The 27,181-nt window shown below is 36.3% G+C and overlaps 1 protein-coding gene across 4 annotated transcripts in view; it reads left to right on the forward strand.

Annotated features, from left to right (window-relative positions):
- LOC105456202 (protein numb) overlaps positions 1 to 16,525 on the forward strand; it is a 62,161-nt gene extending 45,636 nt beyond the window's left edge. For 2 of the 4 annotated variants that reach the window (XM_011700074.1, XM_011700071.1), the window contains 12 exons: positions 5,316 to 5,480; positions 5,619 to 5,690; positions 6,095 to 6,313; positions 6,763 to 6,949; positions 7,302 to 7,559; positions 7,746 to 7,766; positions 8,169 to 8,354; positions 8,485 to 8,969; positions 9,473 to 14,992; positions 15,192 to 15,361; positions 15,514 to 15,816; positions 16,098 to 16,525. In XM_011700074.1, coding sequence (XP_011698376.1) covers positions 5,343 to 5,480; positions 5,619 to 5,690; positions 6,095 to 6,313; positions 6,763 to 6,949; positions 7,302 to 7,559; positions 7,746 to 7,766; positions 8,169 to 8,354; positions 8,485 to 8,969; positions 9,473 to 9,769 — 1,863 coding nt within the window. In that variant the 5' untranslated portion in view covers positions 5,316 to 5,342 and the 3' untranslated portion in view covers positions 9,770 to 14,992; positions 15,192 to 15,361; positions 15,514 to 15,816; positions 16,098 to 16,525. The remainder of the gene's footprint in view (positions 1 to 5,315; positions 5,481 to 5,618; positions 5,691 to 6,094; positions 6,314 to 6,762; positions 6,950 to 7,301; positions 7,560 to 7,745; positions 7,767 to 8,168; positions 8,355 to 8,484; positions 8,970 to 9,472; positions 14,993 to 15,191; positions 15,362 to 15,513; positions 15,817 to 16,097) is intronic. The other 2 variants (XM_011700072.1, XM_011700073.1) reach the window with 2 other exon arrangements.
- The last annotated feature ends 10,656 nt before the right edge of the window (positions 16,526 to 27,181 follow it).

Genomic DNA, 27,181 nt, shown 5'->3' on the forward strand with positions numbered 1-27,181 from the left:
TTTTCTTATTAAATATCTTTTTAATTTTGGAATCTCTCTCTCTTTCAGTTGTTCTATTGTACCTAATACGCGAAAGCGAATATACGCGCTGACCACAGTATTGATTTTCTCGTCATACACTGAATAACACGACTGATTTCGGAATTACAGTCATCGTCTCGGTGTAACGATTACTTAAACTGATTTCATGTACCAATCAGAAATCAGTTGTTTCAGTTGTAACGATTACGCGTATCGCATTCGATTGTAACGAATTCACGTATCGATTTTGGGGAATTGAATACATTGTTTCACATAGTTCTAGTTTGTGCATGATAATACCTGACCACTATGTTTGCGCGGAATATTTATAATCTCTCCCCGGCCGTGTGCGGATATATCCACGTGCAATAAAAAAAGGAGCACGATCAATAGATTTATAACGTTATCCGTGTAAGTACATTACAAAGAAGGCGAATATCTTTACGAGATGCCTCCACATTAATACCGCGAGTGAGCGAATTGATTGAATGGTGCACACATATTCGCGTCATAATTATTATTTCGCGTACAGAAAAAATAATTCAGCCTATGCTCAATAATTAACATTATTTAATGAATAGTTTATTATAGTTACACCATTTATGGCATTATGCCGTGAACGTATATTATATTATTTGTGAGTGGGATAACATTTTTTTTATTTTTTCTTATTTAAATATTACTCTCTACGTCACTACTAAATTATCTAATAAATTTCGTAATGTTTGAATTAGAACTCGGAAATGATAGAAATATTATGTGTAAACTTTAAATAATTCTAACAAACAAGCTAAAGAAATATCTATTTGAGATAATATTATTCATTCTTGACAATTAAATATACAAGAGAACACATGTCAATATGTCATTGAAGAATAACGAAGAATATTTTTTACTCTTATAATAAATTTATAATAAATTTCAGATATAAATTTAAATAAATTTCTTATTTCGGTAACAGTATTTCCGTGTTTATGATTATTAGGACATAAATTCCTTGGATTGCTAAATTGTTATGTCGCAATTCGTCGTTTCGAGGAGGCAGCGAATCATTACGCGGTAGAAACGCGCCACACGTTCCCCATCTGTGCCAATTAAAAAGCAGTTATGCGTGCATTCAAATGCGTCGCACGCAGTTAAATTAAATCTCTGCAAAGCGTTACAACGCCGCAGACTAATTTCGCCGATCAAAGCCGTTTAGTGCGACGTTAGACAGTGGTATTGTTCGCTCGACATGATGATCATGCCTCTCGGTCGTCACTTGCTTGTTGATAGACGCGATAGTCGACTCCCGCTTGACAGACGACACATGTCGCGCGGGAGCGACGAATAAAACGGCATGGTGCGCGGAGCATGCGATCGTTTTACCGTAGCGCATCTCGGTAAGCCTATTACCGTGCTACATAAACAGCCTCGCTAAACCGATTGCGTTGAGAGCGTTTACTTTCGCACGTTTTAGCTATTAGCCGTTTATCGTGTGATAACCGACGCATGGTCGGCATGGTATCGCCCCGTTGGGATGGGATGGGGGGGTTCGATTATTTTCATTGGACGATATTATTCTAATCGAGTGCGCGAGCTCCCAGATGCGATCGCTTCCACGGAGGAGTGTCGCTTCGACAAAAAAAAATCTGGGATGCAGCTACTCGTGCGCGATAATGCCGGTCTGTTCCCTCGATGGTCCTTCACGGGAGACACGTGACATGCAATCTAAAATCTACCGATGTCCTTGATAGACTGCGCTTTATCGTACCTTTATTAATCTCCTTTGACGCGACAGTGGTCCCGATTTAATAACCGTGGTGATAATAGCTTTATTAAAAGGCGTTTTACGACTCTTTTTTTTTGTTAATATCTAGAATTTTAATAACTGTTTTACGCCAACACAATTTCTATTAAAGTATTAAAACAATTTTATTTGAATAAACAATTTAGACAGCTATATGAAATATTTCAAACACATATTTAATTTATATAACACGTTATTCTATGCTATTTTATATTTTGTTCAATTTAAAAAGATTTTATTGTCCAATATATATCTTTTAATAAAAAGAAATTAACTTTATGTAGCAGAAGATTCTTACATCAAATAACATGACTATAGATTTGTATAGTTTTATTCAATTAATATTGTTTTGTTAAATATATCACACATTGCTCAATTATTTGCTTTATACATTCATAATTTGTATAAAATATTTATTGATTTCTCTTCCTCCCGATCGAATTTGTTCTAATTACCTTGTCTCACATTTAGTCCTTTTCATTTCTTTCGATTATACCCGATGGAGGCTCACACGATTGCGATACGTGGTCGCTGAGGTGAAAGTGACTTTTACGAGCAAATCATACCCTTTATAGAAGATCTTGCGTATGTCTGGCCTCGATTCTAAAATAATAGTTATTACCATGTCTTATACAAGTCGAATAACCTGTCGAATACCATTTTAACTCGTTTCCTAATATTCGCACTAAATCGGTAACCACCTTGTTACCGTTGTTTTTTTGTAAAAAAAAACGATAAAAAATAACTTTAAACTTTATTCGAAATTTGAAACTCAACAATTCGCACTGTGATGTTTAAATAAAGTGTATACATTTGCTCCGTGACTAGAAATTTAAATGGAACGAATTCAGAATGTATGCATCTCCTTTAATAACTGTTCCCATGTCATATCCAAAAGGAGTTATTTATGGGGATGCGGTCGTACGGGACGTATTTAGATCTTCTTGCCGATATTCATTATCTGGAGCGCCGTATAAAGTTGGGTCAACGCGCCCTCGCGTTTCGAGGGTGAGAGATAAGAACGACTTTTCTAAGCTATCATTGAAGCTACACGCGCAAAACTCCAGACAAACTTTTAAAAACGTTTATCTCATATATACAATAATGTGAAATAATAAATTCAACACACGCGAGATCTACGTAATGCTTTATAACGGTATATTCAATAACGATGTTAAGTTTATTGACTTAAATGCTTCTCGATTTTCTGCAATGCGAGTGTATTCAGATGGGATCATATCGCGAAATAGATTCGCGGAAATTAATGCGCTTATATGTGCGCTTGTATATATATACACGAGTTGGTTATTCGTGTTTAGTATCACGATTGCGAATTATTCTGCTCGGCTCGCGAACTAACTCGATAAAGTTCTAATTAGGTTCTACTGTAACACCCGCGCAACTGCGCTGGATGAATATCTGGACATCCATCGTGAACTCAGAATACATGTGCATGTCATCTGATGTATGATGTCATTCATGGAATCCTATCTATATGACCAGTTGCGTGAAACACGTGCGAGCGATATCAAACGCGAAGAATACGCCGGAGAATTTTGTATTGACACATGTCTCTTTTCAGTTTTAAATTGATAAGTTTGGAGATTTTTTCTTCACACTTCATAAAACAAGAATTTCAATATTATATACTTAATATTTAAAATGCAAAATTTTAACATTCTAAAAAAGTATATATGTATATTGTTATTTAAATGCTGTTTCTCTATGTTAATCTAAAGTATATTTATAATAGGTATCTAGGTCGAGAGTTTATAAAAATATTTAATGTTAAAATTAAATAATTGCGATAAATAAAACAATAAATAAAAGAATTTTAATTTAATTTTTACTAAAAAAATTTACTTCGAAAATTTGTAAAGATATTTATTACTAAAGGAAATAAATAATATTAATATATTTTGTATACTGCAGTAAGTATTGTGCGATGTGTCAAAAGTTTCCACAAGCAGATAATTAAATTAATGTTAATTATCATCAGTCTACGAAATCTCTAGAACAGAAACTTGCGCAAATGTACGTGCACGAGTTAATTCGATACAGCCGTAATTTACTGAAATATATGTTCTGTGTTTTTGCAGAAAAACGGCGAAAAAGAGATAATCAAATTGTGATAACTAGTAACATATATGTCCATCATTCGATGATTTTTTTTTTTAATTCGATCGGAAAAATTGTGTGTTATATAAATGATAATAATGTAATCAGTGCACGAGTTCTTAATCGACTATTTTAATCTTATTTTTGAATAATATGAAAATCTAGAAAATGACGATATATCAAGTCAAATGACATAACACCGACTAATTAACCTTGCAAAGTCGAATAGCGAAACGAAGAGCGCGGCAAAGGGAGACGTCGATGACGAAGGGGGAGGGAGAGAGGGACGGGGGGAACGTAGGGACACGAGGGAGAGAAAGGTCTTCTTAACGTGTCTCCGTTCTCAATCCGTCGACTAGCTCTTAGGGGTGCCGCCAATTCGAGGGGTAGATCCGCGGTCGGTGTTAGGGGAGACCCCGATATAAAGGAGGGTTCTGATATAAAGGATTCTTTGGGAACGGGTCTCAAGATTCGATCACAGGGCTTTGTCAAGTTGGCGATTCGGCGCAACGGTTGCCAGACAGTGGCCGCTTCGGACATTTTCTCAAGCTTCGCTTTTAACGATCCATCGGGTGGATCCTGGACGCGTCCCTTGAGAATTCGCTCGCGGCTTTGACTGATTGTATTGTCGATGTTGAACTTTATCAGAACATAATTCCGACTGACAGAGACATCTTTCCTTGTGGACACCGTGTTTGTTGCCTATGATCCTATTTCGAAATTTCCCTATTGACTTGACCTTTGTTAATCACCTGCAATTTTGACAATGCACGCGCAGATATATACGCAATATCAGCCGCATTATTAACGTCTGTACCCAAATTAACTTTTTCAAATTTCTTTCAATGTAATGTTACTGAACTTTTTAAAAAACAACTTTTAATAATTATATTTATTACACGAATTAAAACTCATGCAAAATTTAAGAAATATTTTATCCATTTTTTGATAAGCATTTATGTTAAAATATTTATGTTTAAATTATTATGTATATATTTCAATCCTCAACATATTTTCTAATACTTGTTTGAACAAAAATAATAAGAAGTTCTTAGATTTATAAATATATATTCTCTGTATGATAGGTATCATTAGTCTTGTTTTTATTTCTATAATAAATGTACTATTAAAATTTTATTTTGGGTCAATAATATTTTTCTTGCGTGATATCTTTGCGATATCAATATCAGATGAGATTTGTGCGATTGAAATGCAATTTTTATATCTTACAAAAGTTAGCGTCAGGCACCCTACCTTTATCTGTCATGGATAGTTGACCCTTCGTCACACCCTGGGAGAGTCTGAGGGAGAGCCCTTCGTTAATGCCGCTTGAATTGTTGTCCAAATTGTAGGAAATAAATCGTGTTTTTATGTTTTGCTGTTATAGAAGCGCGAGAGGTCGCCGGGAAAAAGAATGGATAGGCTTCGACGAAGCTTCCGGGACAGTTTCCGGCGGCGGAAAGACCCTCATGTGCCCGAGTCTAGCAAGCCACACCAGTGGCAAGCAGATGAAAGTGCCGTGCGCTCAGCTACATGCGCTTTTCACGTTAAGGTAAGCGTAAAATTTAATAGTAACACTGAAATATGTACATATCAATTAGTGACTATCTCTAACCAGATGTATCAAAACTTTATTTTAGAAATTTTTTATCTTTATTAAGTGAATAATTTAACCTTTTTTTTTTGACAGTACCTAGGATGTGTGGAGGTCTTCGAATCGAGGGGTATGCAGGTTTGCGAGGAGGCCCTTAAAGTTCTCCGAGTAAGTGTTTTTAAAATATTTCTTGAAATTAATACGATTCTTCTTTGAGATCGATTGATAGCATTAATTCTTATAATTAACCATTTACGTATCGCGCGTATGGTTATTGTTCCATTCATCCGGTTTATATTTTATGTATGTAAGAATAAATAATTCTGGAAACAACTAGACTGCACTTTCATGAGATACTTTTCATTTCAAATATTCAAGAAGCTCCGTAGAAAGTTTTATAAGCCTTGCGAAAGCCAAGCGCGCCACATTCTCCGAGTCTTTCGCCTCGACTATATTTAACACCGCTTACATATAAAGAGTCGACATTGACACCAAAGCGACCTGAAAATAAATCGGTGTAAAGGTCAGAGGGCAATTCGGACGGCCGAGTTAATTCGCGACTAAATTTTCAGAACTCAAGACGAAGACCGGTGCGAGCGATACTACACGTGTCCGGCGACGGATTGCGTGTCGTCGAGGACGAAACGAAGGGGTTAATTGTCGATCAGACAATTGAAAAGGTGTCGTTCTGCGCGCCGGACAGGAATCACGAGAAGGGATTCAGTTACATTTGCAGGGATGGCACGACGAGGCGGTGGATGTGCCACGGATTTTTAGCATTAAAAGAATCGGTAAGTCAGATGCCTTTTCACCCCACTCGAATAGAAAATCATCCCCAATATGTACAAGGGATGCTATACTCTGTCGATAAGGGGTGAATTTATTGATAGTAAAATAGCGAATGTATGCAGCATCAGACGGTACGGTGGTGATAATATATGCAAAAGCTAAATATGAGACGCATCTTTTAATTGTAATACATCTCTAATTGCTGATAGATTTATTGAGAATTACTATGATATATCCAGTGTAATTAAATTTTTTTTTTAATTATAAAGTGTTTTATGTTGACATATATATACAATATATATGTAATATAGATATTGCTACAGAGATTTACATATATCTTTCTGTTTACAATATAATATACGTATTTTTATTCTTGTTTTGCTTATTCCCACATGTATTGTAGATAATAAGAGCATTTTCTTAATGCTTAAATTTATTCTTTACTCTCAAGGGAGAGAGATTGAGTCACGCAGTGGGCTGCGCCTTCGCCGCGTGCCTGGAGAGGAAGCAACGACGAGACAAAGAATGCGGAGTTACAATGACTTTCGATACGAAGACTTCCATCTTCACGAGAAGCGGCAGCTTTAGGCATCCGAATTTAGCGGAACGATTGCAAGAAGCGCGCGATCGTGCAGCAGGTGCGGTGCATATGTTATTTACTATTTATAATTATCCATTTTCATTAATATAACACATGATTTATTTATTAGAAAACACGATTTAATAAATAGAGTATTTGTAAAAAAAAACTTTGTCATTCTCTTCTAGAAATTTTTATTATAACTCTGAAAATCTACCTGTACAATATACACGGTTAAACATTAAGTTTGTAAATTTGTAAATAGTTAAAACTACGATTATATATTTCTCAATGTTTCAAATGTTTTGCTTTAAATTTATCATTATCATACTATCTCTTACACATCATAAAAAATGTAGCTTACTAGCAATATCCATTTACTTACCGTATATAAAATATTTACATTTCAGAAATTCCTCCGGTTAGGCAAGTGTATAATCCTTTCGCGATCGAGAGGCCACACGCTACTTTATCTATGCTGGAGCGGCAAGGTTCCTTCCGGGGTTTTTCACAGTTAAGTCAAGCGTCCCCATTTAAAAGGCAGCTCAGTCTACGAGTCAACGATCTTCCTAGTACTCTCGAACGCACACGTAGTCACAGTCTCGAGCCAACGGATTTGGCGCGGATGCCTTCAGCTCATTCGCACATCGTACCCTCGAAGCCCCCAGGTGAGCGTCCACGTCTTCGAAATATCTCACTTTCATTTTATTTATAATCTTGTTAAATTAACCATTAATGAGCGAGATAATAAGAATTACAACATGTGATGTGCACAAGTGCGCTGTGATTATATGATATTAATTTAAATCGATCTGACCATTAAATAACAATAATACTTCTTTGTCTCACAACAGAATTCGAAGGATATGACGAAGGTCATTACTCCTTATTCTGTTAATTTTTTTTATTGTTGCTTGCTCTTCGATGTACTCGTAAACATGCCCGTTTTTCATGCACACGGTTCTCCATATGGTTAACAGACATAAACTTATTGTACTACGACACTGCGAGCGTGTAGCCTAGAACCCTCGTAAATTTGAATCCACCCCCAGTGTATATTTCCATTTGTGCTTGAAAAAAATATTCAACTTACATCATGTATTCATCGTTCTATATATATATATATATATAAACTCTCACTTTATACTATCAACCCGACATATATTTAGGCGTCCCCTGTAGCATGCCTCTTGTAGATTGCGTCCTAGCACCTATGTCGCAGAATTTGAGCTATGCTAAATATATTGTTAAACGTGATACCTTCTGTTTCATCGCAGTGAGCCCGATACCAGAAATATTCCCCGGTGATCACGACAGCGTCTCCGCGATGTGTCAGCAGCTTTCTCAAGGGCTTTCTCTGCTCTCGAGCAGCGACGACTTCGGACCGATGCCGTCGTCCCAGCCTGCCACGAGCTCCGTCGCCAAGCAGCTTTTCACCAGTAGCACCACCAGCTCTCCTCCAGGTGTGACTTGTTAACAAAATTATGAGAGTTACATATTTCATTATCTGTCTCAAACATACATCTTACGATAACATCTTCGAAAAATCGTGCGCATTATAATTTTTACAAGTCAATCATTATGCTCTTTCAGTAACGAGTAGCAACTCGTTGGACGAGATGAAATTGCAGAACGGTCCCAATATCAGTAACAACGATAACAACGACAAAAACGAGGAGCTCAGTAGTCTGAATCATGTTGGACCCAGTTGGCAAGAGTCCGCATCCCCCGTTCTCGCGTCGAATCACAGGCTTACGCCCCGCCTTAAGGGGAGCAACTTGAGTCCCGTTCTTCCAAGGACGAACGCGCCCACCCCGGTCGTTATGAGCACGCCCGCACCTGTTTCCTCTAGCGTAGGTGCCTTCGGCACGCCGCCGTCGGCGGCGAGTCCTGCTTTCAGCACGGCTTCTACGTCCTCTTTAGGAAACACGTCTACGCCGGCCGTGAACAGATCGCCGATCCCAATAAATTCCGTGATAACTCCAAAAACAAGTTCTCCTAGTACCAGCGTAGCATCCGTTTCCCCGGCGGTTTCTGACGCTCAAGTCTCATCAACAACTGGAATCCCGACGGCTTTAGTAAGTTAAACAGTACATAAATAAGTATTATTTATTTGAATAAAAACTTTCTAGTTTTGTTAAATTTATATTAATAAGATTAGTTGTAAGTAAGACTCAAATGCTATACTATAAATATTGGTTATATTATACTTATATAATTATTTGTCAATTAATATTTTATAAGTATATAATATCTAAAATATATACATTGAAATTTCTTATTAAAATCATTTAAAATTTGTAAAATTTGCAACAGTTTTTGCAGAAATTAAAAAAAAAAATTGTTAAAGTATAAAATAATTGTTACAATCTTTAAGAACGCATTCATACAGAGTGTTAAAAGATTTCTAAGACGATTATTTAATTCATTCTTAATTTTTTTACAACTTTCTATTTTATTCTTTACTGCTGCCAATATAACAATAAATATCAAGTCTTTTTGAGCTATTTATTATCATAACTTAAATTCAATATTGACTCGAGACATCCTTTCACCAACCTTGGATTTCTCCGTTTAACAGGTGCAACCACTTTCCACGGCAGCTGGTTTGCCGAAACCAGAACAATGGTTGGGTAGCATAACCGGCTCTGTACCGTCGCCAGCGTCGCAGGTAACCGTCAGTCCTCGACGTGCGCCTCCTCTTCACACGAGAGCGCACTCGCTCGGATCGGCTGCGATGAGCCTGACTTCCAGAGGACCTTCTGATCCCTTCGACGTCGAATGGGCGGAGATCGCTTCCAGAAATATGCAGCAGTCGTCCACGACGAATCCCTTCATCATGCCGAACGCGACCCAGGCGTTCCAAGTGCAGTTGTAGCGTCAGGAGTTCATCAACAACGTCGCCAAGTATTTCCACTCAAGCACATAGCGGCAACACGCCCGCCCGCGCTCCGACCATGCACACGATCGAAAGTACTACACGTGAGCCGCGTGTTCTCGACCCGATCGCAAACACCGTCGAGTTTCCAGATGGATAGTAACGGTATATGAAGTGCCATTAAAAAGTTTTCAAACTGATATTACGAGGCGGATTGAAGCGATGAAACAGGGATGCTCCATTAAAATGTGGATACCGCGGGTCTCGTGAATTAATATGCCAGAGTGCTGCTATTATTGAGCGTTATGCGGTTCATCTTTTTGTCGACGATCCAAATGTCTATCTACTATTGTCACGACAGATGCAAAATTTGAAGTAACACGCATGCAAATTTTGTGTGAAGCTAAAGATATATCTCTAAAAACCAAATCGAATGCTCCCACAATCTTTAAAAATAGAGCACTGGAAAAAAATTTTAATTTGTGAGTGATACGGAACTGAAAATCTTCAAGAAATCAAGATCAAGTAATTATTTTCTTGTTGTAATTTTCACGCAACAAATAGATCGATTCGGCGATGAATCCTTAATTGTTTATAAAATATAAAATGTTCGGTAGACTTTGGAGATGTTTTCACGTGTCTCGCTTCAATTTTGTATCTCTCAGTCGCAGACTGACACCTAAACGAACAAAACTTCGGCGAACAAAGCTACAAGCAATACTATACTTATTGTTAGTCGAATATAATAGTAGCAGATGTTTCGGAAAAAGAAAAGTTTACTATAGTATAACTTCCACAATCTGAACTAATCTATAATTCATACTCCAATATTTTAATCGTATGTTGAAATGTCGAAATGTTTTTAATCATGTATAGAAAGGAATGATATATGATTACATTTCTTTAATAAACCTCAGAAAATCGAGGTCTATGTAGGGTGAGAAATCGAATCCTCGCCAATTACAAATCACAACGTGCTCGCACGAGTCATTCGTTACCCCATAATATTATACTTAATAATTACAGCATTATGTCACTTGGCATATTGACTCATGAGATCTGCGGTCTCCACCTGCTCACGTCTCTACCTTATTTCTATACTATGAGGTACAGAAGGTATCGCAATAGATTCTCGCCTCGCAATATCAGTTCAATAACTTATTGATCGCACCTCGTAAGTTCACCGTGAGACCTATCGAGAAGCTGGGCCGAAGGAGCGCGACGATTCCTCTTGTCGAATCGGCGCTCACTACAGCAACGACGGTAGCAGCGAAATGAACCAGCACAAAAATATCAGCGTAAAATATACTTAATAGATAGATAAGTATATACGCGCACAGCCTTAACGACCTCAGTAAGAATTAAAATTAAAAAAAAAACACGCATATAAGCATATAAGCAGACGCCCGCGGGGTGACGCGTGACACGGGGGAAGGGGGGGATACGAAGTTTCACGCACCGATAATAACAGGCTACATCTCGTCAGCCGATTAAGTAGAAGCAATAGATGTCGCGAACGTACGCGTACAAGCGGAGTTCTCGACGCTACGAATAATATCTTATACTTAAATGTCTATCACGCGATATCGTAATTGGATATCCCAATTATCTTGAGTAGAGTTAGGCTCGAACCGAGCGATTATCGTCGTTCTGCATGAAAAACGAAATTGTACGCACTCAAGATTACGCTGCACCTTTACTGTTATTTTTTTTCAAAAAAAAAAAAAATAAGAAGAAAGGGAAAACTATGTATAGGATGGTTGCCACTTCGTGATCGTATCGTGACCTGAATCACGAAGTGCGGTGAACCGTACCTTCCGCAGGAAGGAGACTTGCATTTCCGGCAAGCTCGCCCGGCTCGGACAAGCACTCGGATAGACACGTTTCTATCCGAACGTAGACGTGAGGGGGTTTAACATCCGCGAGGAGACTGTGATATTGACGTGAAGTGGCCAGTACTTAAATGAACAGGGTCGAATGGATTATTGAAGTATCGTGAGGAACTTGCTCAAGGTCATTGCGCCGCGTGGTAGCACAGAATGAGTGAACGTGAGTTCGGGCACCACAGACTATCGTCCTGTAGCCGGTCAAAAAAAAAAAAAGAAAGAAAGAAAGAAACACCCCAATTAAATTACTTAAGATTAGCTGTTAAAGACTAGCGGAGATACAATATGTCTTACACTGTCGTTGTCTATTATACATACGATCGTGTTGCATTTATCATGAGGACCGAGGAGCGGGATGACGAAGCGCGTAGAAATTTCTCGCACGAGGAATATATAACGCTCGCGGAAATAATCTTTCTCTAGGACGGTGCTTCCGCTCTGTAATAATAGTTGCGAAAATCGCTTGTCGAGCCGATCCTCGAGTGTGAGTATCATATCTACTGATTTGATCGCGCTCAGCTATTGTACAGCGTAGCGACCGAAGGAGTTTCCTCAGTCCCGTGTAGTAATTGATATAGTATCCCGTGAGATATCAGTATTGCGCCTCGCAGCTTTCTGTACGTCTTTCAAGTTAACCGCTGCACTTTCGGTTTTTCGAAACGGATCGAGGGTAAACGGTCGAGGAAGGCCAAGGGGAGATGTTACAAGAGAGATAATTGAGGCGTGTGTGTATGCATTGTACATAGATTAGTTATTTAAAAAAATGTAATGCGACAGTATAGGAGAGTATGGAGAAATTGCAGAGAGAGAGAAAGAGAGAGAGAAAGCGTGTGTGTCATTCATTAAGCCGGCGACTCAGCAATGAGGCGAGAGAAATTCTTCCTAGAGTTCAATCGAAGCGAATAATTGAATTATAACTATATATAATAGTATTTTATAATTTTATAAACGAGAGACATATGGAAGAGAGAGAGAGAGAAAGGAGATGATGCTACGATTCTGCGTCATGTAAAAGAGATCTGCAGCTCACCTTGTAAATTATAAACATTATAAATTGTAAATTATAAGTTATGTAAATTATATGTTTGGTGATGGTCCTTCTTGCATTTAAGAGTAGTAGATTGTGTCACGCCTGAGAACGTGTCATGCCCAATAATTCTAACAAATGAATACGTAAATACATGTAAATATCGCCGCAATACTACAAATTTATTTACGCAGCATCGTTTTTCGTCGCGCGATTTCGCCGATGTCGTTAACTCGCATCGAACGTAATGCATTTAGTCACGTTAAATATCGAAGCACATACATATGTATATCAATATTTTTCCACGCGGATGAAGTGTTAAAAGTTATTGCTTCGATTGTAACAGACTAAATTGGATAATCGTCTGAAAGAAATTGCCATTAGCAATTGTAAAGCGAGCGATACGATTTCTGCGATGGAAAAAGAAAATCGCCGTCGTCACATTGCGAGTTGTTCGGCAAAAATGGACTTGGTTTTTCGAGCCACCTTCCGTCCGTCCCGAAAATCAAAAGATAACAAGGAGGAACAAATTATACGAAGGAAGTTAATAAACGAATAATTGCAAAGCAGCACACAAGGGAGCGATCGCTTAGGTACTTATGAAAAATGTCGTTTAATCAATGTACTTAAATATTAACACACGTAGATCGTTGTTAGCGAGATCGTTGCTAATCGACGCACGTTGTCGATGTCTTCTTCTTTATTCGTCTTTGTATCTTTTTTCATTTTTTATTTTATTTTATTTTCTTCGGACTGACATTTCTTCCGTTTTTCCTCCACTTATTTCCCGAGGGAGTGCGTGAGGAGGAAATGTGTACATAACGCAGCATAACGAATCGTTATATCATTATCACGTTTACGTACTTATTGTTTTCCTTTTACGTTTCTTAGTCGATGTACGCTAATTTACACGGTTCATTTGACTAGGATCGAGGAGGAGCGATAGCGGCGTCTTGGCTGGTCTCCAACACCGACGACGTCTATGTAATTTATTCGGACGCTGAATTCTTTTTTGTAACTTTTTAAGCGACGCGATCAACGGGTCTCGTTCTGTTAGACGTTCTCTTCTTCTTCTTCCCGTTCCCGGGGAAGCACGGAGATCAGCCAAGACGTGTTCCGGTGTCTCGTTTGACTGAAACAGGCGAGTGCATTTAGAAAAGCGGACAATACAGTGGCATACAAACACATATACATATACACGTACACGTACTTAGAAAGAGAGATAGATAGATAGATAGAGAGAGAAAGAGAGCAAGAGAGAGACGCCGGGACAGGGATATAGGCGAATAGATGCACCGCGTGCCAAATTCAAAAGTGCAACCGCGTTGCCTGCCAGTTGGATGGTACATCGCGCACGCTTACGTGGTTGTGTTGTACATAGTATCGCCGGTCGATTCCTGGATCAACATGCGATCTTAATGCGTGTATATTTCGTAAAGGTATCCTTGTTCATTTTACATTGTATCTGCCACTGTAAAAATACGGTTTATTATATAATATCTGTTGTGATTATGAACATGCCTTTTGTTTCTTTTTTTTCAAAATGCACACACTTTTCCACAACGAGAGATGCCAATCTCTTTCCACTTCCTCAATATTTATATTTGTACTAATCACACAAGAGATGAAGATTGATTGTTTTCTTTCTAATTATACGAATGTTAATATTTCTTTAATGTTACATGTTGAAGATATTTTCATTTCTTAATACTGTTTCCTTGTATAGAAATTGAAAAGATACATTTTGATTGTAAAATACACTTTGTTAACTGATCATATTACTGATTATTACTGATAGCATTTTAATAAATTATAATAAAGTAAAATACAGAGAACCAAACCAACAGCCTATATTTTAAGCCTATATTTTTTAATACATAGTGATATAAGTCATGTATGACAGCATTTTCTATGTTTAAAGAGTCCTTTTTTATGCTAATACACGATATAAATTATTCAGATATTAATTTATCACATATATAATAACAATATGCAATCTCGCCAAATTCACGATAATGCAAAACCGCAAGCAGCAACATAAATGGACATTTTGACATTTGATATTTGTTCGATCAAAATTAACATTTATTTTTCAAAAATAATTGGAATGTAAAAGCAAAACGTTATATACAATTCAACTAACATGGGGACTCTTGAGGACGCCTTCGCAAAATTTCCACCTAGTGTTCCGTCGCGATGTTCTCCAAGATCACCGCGTATTGATTATGCGTGTCCGAAATATTTATTTGACGTATCACCGCGTCCCTATGGATCTGCCGTTCAATACCAGCTTACATATACTTGTGACAGGTACGTTACTGTAAATGGTTCTTATACATTTTACATTAAGCGAGCAGATCGATAGCCGCATTATTAAATTTTCAACAATTTTGCTTCATATCACTTAGATAGTATTTAAAAATAGACTAAGATTTATGCAAATGATATAAAATTAAGAAGAAATTAAAAAAAATTTATAAAAATCATGGTATTTATTTATTTTTTATAGAATCTCTTATTCGCCCTGTTACTTTCCTGCCATTCCGCGTTGTCGTTCTTCTGAAAAATCTCCGAAGAAAGTAACGTGTTGTTGTCTCAAGTGGTTCGACTGTACTGGCAAACCTGTTTTTAAATGTCAAAATAATTATACGTAGTCATCAATTAATAATTATATCAGAGGTGAGAAATTCATCATTATCTAGAAAAGATTGAAAGAAAATATTCATATAAAATATTTTAACGTTATAATTAATTTAAGAATGTAAAAATAATTCTAACTCACAAAATTCTAAAAAATTACTTTAGGATCACACTTAAAATACAATTTTCAGATACACAGAGTATATTACACAGAGAAAAGAAATGTATCGATTTTTACAAACAAAAGATTGTTAATCGATTAAACAGAAATGTTGGATACTTCGAAATTTTTATGAAATGTAACGTCTAAATTTTTCAAGTAAAAAATAAGAATGTCTTCCGCTAGTCACAAAGAAAAGAAACGACTAAGTACATTGCCCCCACCGTGTTATCACCGCAGACCGTTACCATTTTGTTGTCCAAGCGATGGCTGTTTGCCTCCTGAACCACGACTTCCTAGACGTTGTCGTTCTCCACTTTCGTATCCACCATTGGTACAAATAGCATTAATCTTTTAAGAATATGATAAAATTGTAATTTATTACATAGTGTGTATGATTTATAAACGTGCCTCGAAATATTTAAATATGCGAACAAATATTGAAAAAAATTTATTTAACATAGAACAAGAAATCTAAGATCAATGCAAATAACTTTAAGTCAATTTTTATAATATGATTATTTATTTTGCATTTATTTTAATAAAAAGGGATGTATTATACACATAAAAAGATTATAAAAATATTCTTTACAACATCAGAATCTATTTTGATAGATATGTAGACCAAAACCAGAGTCCCCGCCACGATCACCTACTATATGCATCGCTGGACCTTGCGCACAGCCATCAGTCCCAAAATCATATCGTCGCCCGTCAACACCAAAAATATTGCCACCATCCTCCTGCGTTCGATTTTGCATTCGATGCACAAACAAAGGATTAAGTTATTACCCTTGCTACTGGTCTAATTTATTGAAATGCCCTAACAACATCTGTTAGGATTCTATTTACATATAACACAGCACATTTATGATTGTAACACAGAAAGTCTTAAGTTTAATCATCTATGAAGATAAAGCGCAATCAGCAATCTGCAAAAAAATAGATTTATATTTTGGGTTTTCCGATTATTATAAACTGAGATTATATTATAGTGACAAAACTATTAAATGTTCATAAAAATAAAGAAATATATTACTTACGGTTTGATATTTTAATTTGATAGAAACATAATGTAAAAACATAAAGAACGTAATAATTTATAGAGAAATATTATTCAGTTTTGAGGATCGTTCGGAGGTCAAAAATTATTTCTTTAATTTCAATAAAAAGAAACAATTGCGTTATTTTAGTTTTATTCAATTTTCTTATTTCGTTTAAACAAAACTGAAATATTGTGTAAAATTAAAAATGCCAGACTCATGTAATTAATCAAAATCCGAAAAATTTAGTGCAATTCTTGCAATTCCATCGTAATTGCAGTTAATTACTGTATAATATTTATCGGAGTGACATCTTGTCGAGCATGTTTGATACACAAATCGTTTGACATAAACCGTAGGTGTCATTTAGTAAATTGCTTGACAAGAAGTTCTATCAAAATTAGTTGGCATCCCGTGCTAATGAGTTTTACAACTAATACTCCAAGTTTCGAGTTTGACACTGGTCCAATTACGTAAACGTTATTTCCTTATATACAAGGATTGATTAATATAACTTAGATACGTGAAATGTCTATAATATTAAAATATAAGCATAATTAATAATGTTTTTTATAAAGTTTCTTATCTATGAAAGTATATATATATTAATAATTAGTTTAAAAAATTCATATTATTAAAATCTTAATAAATTATCTTATTAATTAAAATTTTTTAAAATAATTTTAGATAATAGCATTCTAAACAAACTTGCACAACATTTTACGTAAATGTCGCGAATGTATCATTTAATTCTTTGACGTATGTATTTTAGTTTCAGTACACAAAATAATATAAACAAGCACTAATTTTAATTGTACATGTTTGTGTGTGTGTGTGTACAGAAAGATTTTAAAAAATGAATTCTTTGTTATCTACTGTTATTATATATCAATATAAAACTATTTAGATACCAAAACGTTAAAAAATGATTATACGTTACCTATGCTTACAAAGGTTTATACTTTCATACAAACTCAATCAATTTAATCAGTACAGATTAATTCGAAAACTTAATCGAGAGATCAGTCGGAAAAAATATATTGCGACGAACAAACGATTGAAAAATGTATAAATTCAGATAAAAGGCGCGCGATTAGGGTGCACCGTCACTCGCGTCACGGCGAATCGCGTGTATGCAAGTTCCCCTGCGCAACTGTAAACGAAAATCCTCTTTCGCCATGTCAGTATCGCGGTGACGTCGTGTCGGGGTGTACAGGACTATATGCAGGGGGTTGTTACGAGGAAACGTCGCTTACGGGCAATTTGTTTGGCCGGCGTGCAGGCGACCGTTAAGCCGATTAACGCAATCACGCGCGAAGCAGATCGGGATCGATGGCGAGCATCGTCCGTTTCGTATAATACCCGCATTATCTGTCGCTAAGCGCGAGTCGGCTCGGCGATTTTACACAGCGCGCGGATCCCGTCGGCTCCGTGCCGTTTTATTTCGCCTCTGTCCCCCGACGACGCGACTGCTACATATTTTACACCTATCGCCGGGTATACGCGCTTTTTCTTTTTTTTTTAACCCCACCGCGCACCTTCCCCCGAAGTACCGCCGAAAAAAAAGTTCCGTCAATGCAGCTGAATCCGCGGTGGCGTGGACCATGACAGCGCATTACAGACTGAATGGAGTGCTTTTATGCGGTTCGGATTTCGCAGGCACGCGCGCGTTTACCGCTGCGGCCGGCTATAAAATGGAAAATGAATGGCCGAGGGAAAACCTTGGCCGTTGTTATTTCGCTCCGACGAGAGATCCTTTGTTCTCGGGCTTTACCCATTATTGGCAATCGTCGGTTTTTGTCACGCATAAAACATTATGATTTTTATTAGGGCTTTGTCGAGTGCACAGACGTGTCGCGCAAATCTTTGAAATAAGGAAAGTTATAAAAGTAATTTTCTTTAAAGAATGATTCATGATGAGCCATGCAGCTCGTCCAAGTTTCTATCTCTCTGTAACGTTGTAGAGAAAAGAATCAGAGGACGAATAAAAATAAAATTTAAAAATACTAATAAATTTTTAAAAATAAATAATCTATTAGTTTGTAATTTAATTTGACCAAATTCTTAATGTTTATTGTCCCACTCTTGCTTCAAACGTGACACAATTCAAAAAAAAGTTCGCTATCTTTTTTACGATTGATAGGGTAATTTTTACTTAAAATAATAATCAAAATTTATATTTGTTGCAAACTTGGAGAGTAGTAGCTACCCATGCGAAAATCAAAAAATTGGGTGTGGCGCGATTCCTTACGGTTTGGAAATTTTTTTTTTGTGAATATCTGAACTCTCGACATACCAAATCCAATTTTTCTGGCGTGTGCGGAATGGATAGAGATGAAAAAGGCACGTAGATATATGTCGCTGCAGCGACGGGTAAACGATGTTGCGTTGTCAACGAAAGGTAGGTAACCATCAGGCGGAAAACCCGGCGGAATCGCATTAACAATAAGTGCATTAAAGTGAGAGTCTTTCGAGCGAGGTTGGGTGAAGTCGGGGTAAGGAGAAAGGGGGAAGGAGGGAGGAAGAGGACGAAAGGGAGGTAGAAAGGATGAGGACGCCTACACTGAGAAAGTGCGGGACCCAATTATTCAGCCAAATGGGAAGGATACGTTATTTTCCAGACGAGCCGTTTCCCTTCTGCGCGTTCTTCCTCTATGTCGCGCCATATCCTTTTCCGCGCCGCGTTCCGAAAAAAGGGCCTTTGAAGTGCCTTGGTTTCCGTGGGTTCGCTAATTGCATAAAATGTCAAAGCGTTTAGGCGGGAAAGTACAGAAACCAAAGTTATCAGGTATAATTAAGATCGGGTTTACCCTTGTCCCGATTGCAAACAACACTTTTTCACATAGGAAGTAAGATTTAGAAGAGAATCATACGCGGGTGGATTTCATCCTTCCATTTCTCCGCGCATATTAAATATGCCCAGACATTTAATCACGTGTATTAACGGCACTGTTACGACAGTGCCGCTTTCCTTTTTACGAAGCTTGTTCGAATGTTTTATAAGCAAATAAGTAATTATTCTCTCTCGAGATTTTTGTAGATTTTACAGGAATTCTTTTTACATATTCTCTATTGATAGTGATTCGATCTTTCTTATTCGTTTATTTTTGTAAAAATAATGAACAGTATTATTACGGCTGCAACTTCGTGATTATGACAATAGATTTTTAAACTAAATACTAAAACTTTTTAACTTGCATGTGATTTTTAACTTGAATGAAAACGATTGCTATGGTAGAATCGAGAAAATACTTATTAAAAAAATCCGATTACACGTGTTCGTTTTTCATATATATTGCGCATGCGAACAAAAGAGGGCTTGCGGTGAAAATGCGATCGGGAACCAAGCTACGGGGACAGTAGCTGCGCATTTCTTTACTCTCCTCGAAGCTCCCGAGTCCTCTTACCATTGAATGGGCAGTCGGTACGAGCAGTACGGAACTCGATCTCGAATAGAAAGAGAGATAAAAAAACGATACAAATTTAGTCGTGGCTTTTTCAACAATCTTATTGTGTGGTATATGAATTTTTTATTTCGATTTTACATAAGTTTAAAGTTTGTCTTTCTAACTTTTTTTTAAATGTATTTAATATCTATATATTTTCTCATTTGTCAAAATTTAATATTTGTATTGATGAAATTTATTTGTACAATTTAATCTATGCACTTGAAATACTTTGAAATATGCAATCCCTCTTGAAATATAGAATCATTGGGAAAACATAAATGATATTATATGATATAATGATCCACTTACACATAAAAGATATCAATTTTAATTACAGACGTAGTAAAAAAATATTATAATGTGCACACATTTTGATAATTTAAATACTCAAGACTTTATACAGTTATCTTTTTTTTATAAATGTACAGATTTCAATTTATAAAAGTTGAATAGTATTCACAATTATGTTAGCACGAAGCATAACATGTTTAAAAAAATCTATACTTTTGAAAATTTATTACTGTATTCAATATTGAATACCGTTTCTTTTAGTTATCATACATATACATGCATACACATCCACAATCGCATTGAATTAATTGAAACATACAAATGAAAAATTGCGCAAACGACTTTCAAATATTGAAAAACAAGTTTTAACCATAATGATTAAATTGCAGAAGATTACAAGTTCCTAGGACTAAGTTTGTACGTGAAGTAACACCTCTAACGGTATGAATTTCTAAGGAAGCCAGTAGTGCACGAGAGCTGAGCATTCAAGCAGATGGCTTCCTTGCGAAACGAGCGAATCTCAAAGGATTAAGTAATTAAAGCTGTAATTAAATTCGTTATCCTCCTAATCTCCCCGGTAAAATTTGTAATTAAATTTGGCGCCTAATTCTATGTATAGTTTTAAATGTTGAAATAGATACTTTTGTAAATATTGTCACGATATAATTTATGAATGCTTTCATTTGTCGATTACAATTCTTATTGTATTGTTTTGCAATTATAGCTTTTCTTAACAAATCTCCAATAAACATATGTTTAAAACATAAAAAAGTTCTCTGATTACAAAAGCAGAATAAAATGACATAATTATGAAAATGGAAATGAATTAAATAGAAACTTGTAATTGGTTGCAATGCAATTACAGTTTTATGTTTTTATTTTTTCTATAATTGCGGGCTGATCTTGTGTCATTCTACGTTTTGTACTTATTTAATTTTATAGCAAATAAAAATTTAGTCTCACCTATTTATAACAATTCAACTCAAAGACACAATTGATATGCCTGAAAAACACAATTATGCTCTCTGAGCGATGTCCCGAGGCGCCAAAACAATTCGCCCGTCTTTTCGTCGCGAAAGCCGGTCCCCGACGGCCCTCGAGACGATGTAACATCTTTACGCTATGCGAAGAAACGTGAGGACGCGAAGAAGTAGGGAGGGAGGAACGCACCTACCTGTCGATCTTCCGGACGGACGTTCGACAACGAGTTATACTTTGCGCGACGACGCGCCCGATCCACGTGGGAGTCGCGGAGTGTTCCGGAAATCGACAGAGAAGCCACGAGAACTCACTCGCGTTCTCCAGCGAAGACTGCCATCCACTTTCGTCGCTTTAGCCGCGTTTATCGACGGTAAATCGGTCGCTGATTTACGTAGTAGGATTTCTGTTGAAAAGCCGGAAGAAAGGTGTCACTTCATCCGCAGAGACTGTCGATGTTACATGCCACACAGAAAAATTTGCCGGAGACGAAAATTAGATCGACAGATTTCGCGAAGATGTCTCGCTCAGTGTCACGCCGTTCTCGTGAAGCGAGTTCGCACGCAAGTAAATAAAATATGTAACTGTCAAATTAAATCGTAGCGTTCATCAAATAAATAGAATATGTAATTGTAGAATGAAACAGTAGATAATGCTTATGGTGATTTCAAAAATTTGCAAAATTTATTTTACTTACTTCATAAAACAGAAACTTGGAATTTAAATCAATTAAATTGACAAATCTAAGTTTAATTGGCTGTAAGTTGTAATTTAATATTAGAATCAGAGAAATTCTTTAGCTAAATATTTTATATACTTGAAGTGCATTTTCGCATAACAGTAGTTAAATTTATTAACCGAGTAAATTTCAGTATGTCAAATAATCTTAAAGTTTATAAAAACTTTTCAATAGTTTCTTTCTGAACGTTAGTGATTCATAATTTATTTGAATTTCTCAACAAATAATTTTCTGTAAATCTGCCCATCGCATGTAATTGTTTAACAAAAAAAATTATAGTAGCATGCACACATGTCGAGTTTCGAACTATCCAAATGTTTACATTTGCATCGCTCTTGGTACCTTCTCTTTAACAGAACAGAACATTGCGTTAGTTGCTCAAGTAGATACGCAGTTGGCAAGCAAGTCTCTCATGTGGTTGAGCAAACCATATTGTCTCGTTCCGTTTCCAAGGCCACGCATGCCGGAGAGACAGGGTGGCAAAATGGAATTTAATCGACAATGCGTGAAGATATATTACGTGCAATCTCAATTACGCGGAAAATGCAAATTTAATATATATCGGCTGTCGAGGTCTTTGTGAATGGGATTCGCGCCGGAATCTCCCAAGATAGTTGGGATTCCCAGGAGGCTACGCTAGAATCGAGCCACTTACAAATGCAACGCGGTAATAATACTGCATATTTTTAGACATAGGACGCGTACATTTTTTTTCATCTTACAAATATATGAGACATTCATTTCTCACATTTGTACAAATATTTGGCTTCTTATAAAATTATTCATCTCTTCAATATATTTTAATATATATAATTTTAAATACTTATATTATATAATTATTGCGTTATTAATGACACGTTCGTTTTCATTCAGAGATTTTTCAACAGGTGCACACATTTATAATATTTTTGAATTTTGACTTTTTCAAATTGATTAAAATTTTCAATGTAATAATGATTCCGACAAATGCGCAACATTTTCTCTCCACAATTCCGATTACCTGGATATAAATTGAATACCGCACAATTATTTCGAGATAATACAAGCTCGCATTGTAACCAGCATATCGTATAAAATCATTCCCTTTGTAATTGCACAGTGGGGATATCAAAAAGCGCCGATTCTTTTCACATGAAAATTCGTACACATTTTATCCAGTATCCAACGTATCGCAATTTAAACGATGCTTCATTAAATCCGGAATCCCTCTCGAGAGTTGATAGACAGCAGAAGGGGTTTCTAAAGGGATGGAAGGAAGGGAGGACTTTTCAAAGGACAGGTCTCGTTAAGGCGACGCAGCATTATAATGCCTCGTGCTTGTCACTAATGCTGACAGGCACGCGGCTGCTCATCGGCGTATTATATCGCGTTTTCGTGACGATATGACAAACGCCATTAGGATGCCGAAGCTCTTCTATTTAATAAAGTAGAAATCGCGGGCTCTCTCTCTCTCTCTCTCTCTCTCTCTGGACATTCATGATAAAATTAATGATAAAATTAACCGTATTCGCGAATCTCTTGGTAAGTAAGAAACAAAAATAAAGCTTGTATTGATGTAACAAATCATATTTTAAGATATCATGAATAAGCGTGACTATTTATAAAAAATTACAATATTAAATATAATCCGCTCTATGTGCATTTTGTATTATTAAAATTATAATAATAAATATAATCCTCTCTACGTGCATTTTGTATTATTATTATTAATGTAAAGTTAACAATACAATAACAAAATTATTGTAAATAACAAAATATCCTGAATTTAAACTATCGATATTATTTTAGATATCTTCTAAACTGTTTGCAAGAAAAATTATTATTATTATTATTAGTAACATATTTATTTTCCTTTATAGAGCTTTCAATTTTAAGAGCATTATGTATCTTATACTTCGTGTTTACAAACCATCCTTAATAAAATGGCTGATTCCTAAATTAACCACTAATTAGCGAAACTAATACGTAGCTTATTAAACAGCAGGAAGCACGGCAGGCTTTACATTCATCAGAGTAAGATTATTACCTATACATGTAATACAGAGGCAGAATTTGGAATATTTCTCACACTATAGAAAGCCTATATTATCCATGCGATACGCAGCATCTCAGGCTTGCATAACACACAACCGGTATTGTAAAGTAAAGTTTATCTTAGCTCCCTATGACTGTGTACTGCTTAACAAGTAATTAATTAAAATTGGATATCCGCAACCTGCACAAGCAGATTGCAAATATTTATCAGTAATTAGCTTCAAAGTATTCGTCTGAGGAATTCGCTCGTCTCCCGGCCATATTGCGTTCCCTTTCGCAGGAGGTATTTGCAACGTAATTAGTCCCGTGAAGTCTCTCAATACATTCACCCCTATAGCATCGTGTTCACATTGTAAACAGTACGGATCGAACTTATGAAGACGTATAATTTACTAATGTCATGTTACGTAGTAAGCGATCGATAATTAATACTTGGAGACGTAATTTTATTTATATTGTATCGCGAAACAATCAAAAGCAGATCAACTGAAAGACGTGGATTATTAATGCATTTACGTATTTTAATGGTTTTGTTTAAAATGTATGGATCATAAATTGTTGATAAAAGAATGTATGTGTATAAATCAATCAATAAATAATAACATATATCATTGTATTAATAAAACGATACTGTAATGGCAGTGCGTGTGTATTAAATAATATTTTTCACGCACCAGATCATAATTAAAGTAAATTATACAACTAAAATTATATTTATCATATTAAAACAACATAGAAAGAGAGAGAGAGAGAGAGAAAACGAGAGAAGATTTATCATATATGTCCGAGCTTCAAGTTTTGATTCGCGTATGAGTAAATCAGTCTTAATACACGCTAACAAGATAAATGACCGCTAATATGCGCGAAGTTCCCTTTTCGAGGCAACGCGAGAAATGTAATTAGCGGCAAGGGAAATCCTTTATCTTTACGATTTACCAGCACGTACGAATATGGGCGGGACTAGGGGTGGCTATGGTACGAAAGGGACGTTCGGTTCCACGCGAAACCGGCCGGGTAAATTGACTCCGTCGAGTTTCGTGGATCCAATTCCGGCAGAGCGGAATCTTGCTGCCGGCCGATTAGGTTTCACTTCCACCGCGATTCCCTTTACACGTAATTTACCCTCGAGCGACCGGCGTCCGCAAAATATACACCTGCTCTGCTCCAGCCGAACAGATTTTTAAGCGCGCCGCGGGCATTGCGTCGTCGTGCATTTTTATATGAATAACTTGGCGATTTCGATACTCCGCGATACTCCGTGTTAACGCTCAACTGATGCAGAAAAGAGCTTACGTATTTATTGTACAGTCAAAGATAGTGATGCATGCAAAAAAAATTAGAAGGAAAGATAGATAAAAAGAAGTGTGAAACACATGTGTCACCTTCACTTGTCGAAAAGTTATGTGACTTAATATCAAGCAATAATTAATTAATTTTAAATAGTAAACGTTCACGTTAATGAATGTTTGAATTTATATTTATCTTTTCAAACGTTTAGCATTTATCTTGCCAAGTAAAATTGTAATTTCGCAAAATTATATTTGCTTTGAATGCTGTAATAATGTTGTCATTACAGTACATTGATGACAAATAAAATATAAAATATCAGATTATGTTTAATAATAAAATAATGATATGAATATCTGTAAATTAGAGATAAGTAATTGCATTTCAAGATTTTCAAGTATTTTATGTCATTAAGTTAATATATATGTTTCCGCCGAGCATGAATGAGAGACCATTACAGACCCTAATAATAATTCTATATCGAGGTTTCAGTTTTTCTCTTTAAAAAGTAACTCGGTATTTCTGAGAAGTTTATTCTTTTCTCGTTAACTTTTTCATGTGTTTTTCGTAATCACGTGTTTTGCCGAAACATTTGCTTAAAAAAAAAAAAAGAAATAAACTTTAGGCGTGTGGGTAATTGATCGATGCCATCACATTGCCGGCAATTCATTCGCTTTATTCGCAAAGAAATCGATACGCTCGCAGTATCGCGGTACCTTAGTTGAAATTTTATTGTGTTAAAGTGCAATGAAACGTGCGTGCATAAAGCATTTTCTCGCCCATAAAGAGCTGCCATGTAACAGCATGGGTAAGAGCACAAAGCCGTGCGCATGAAAAAAGCCGCCGACGACGTCCGTGACGTCGACGCCGGACATGACTCGATGTTTGCCTCTTGTCTCTACAGGCGACATAAATAGTGACCCATTTCCTACGCCTTGTCACACAGTACATCCTAAAGAGATATATGAGTACTCTTTGGTTTCTCAGTTACCTTTAAAGTAAATGCGTCGACGAGAGAGAAAATGCGAAAGAAATGCACAACTGGATATCAAAGACCAACATTTTCGTCGCACATTCAGGTTCCTCTCGATTAATACTAACATTACACGTGCACTCGTATTTTTTTTCTCTGTTGCTTATATTACATTTATGATTAAAATCTAAAAAAAATAGTATTGAAAATTAGAACTTAAAGGGTATATTTTTTTACAAAATTTATTTGTGTATCATCTCGATATCACTATATAAAATAATAAATTGCATTAAAAAAATAGTAAATAATTTTTTTATATTCTTGAAGGTATCACGAGGAAAGATTTTAAATACGTATTGCGGCAAGATTGTACAATCTCTGCACGATTGCCAAAACGAAGAACGGCGCTTGCTACCAGCCATAAAGCTTCGCGATCCTTACAACTGAAATTCGATTCGGGAAATTCAGAGATGCGGAGGCGTCCTTCAGTCGCAGAAGACAAAAGATCGGACACGCACAATAGGGTGTCGTCCGCAGAGGAAGGTGCGCCCAGTTATCAAAGTCATTAAATAAGCGGTGGGATAAGTTTTATTGCAGACGATAATTCTTTACGCTCTGCCGCGCGTAGTTAAGGAGTCACTGAGATTTATGGCGCAAACTGCGTGATCTACATTTCTCCCTGCTCTCATTCAATGTAGCCTCGTTTGTCCTTTGAGTTTCTATTCACAATTTCGTGGCTAATTTCACAATGTTCTTATCCTATCTATCTAATTATACATATATTTTTTATAGTCTTCCATACCTATATACCTGTATTATTTTTATAATTCATCTTTCTTGATGTATTCTTTCTGCTACTAATAAAGAAGATATGCGCGCATAAATTGAATAGCACAATTATAATA

This window comes from Wasmannia auropunctata, unplaced genomic scaffold, assembly GCF_000956235.1.
Source record: "Wasmannia auropunctata unplaced genomic scaffold, wasmannia.A_1.0 LD335737.1, whole genome shotgun sequence".
NCBI lineage: Eukaryota > Metazoa > Arthropoda > Insecta > Hymenoptera > Formicidae > Wasmannia > Wasmannia auropunctata.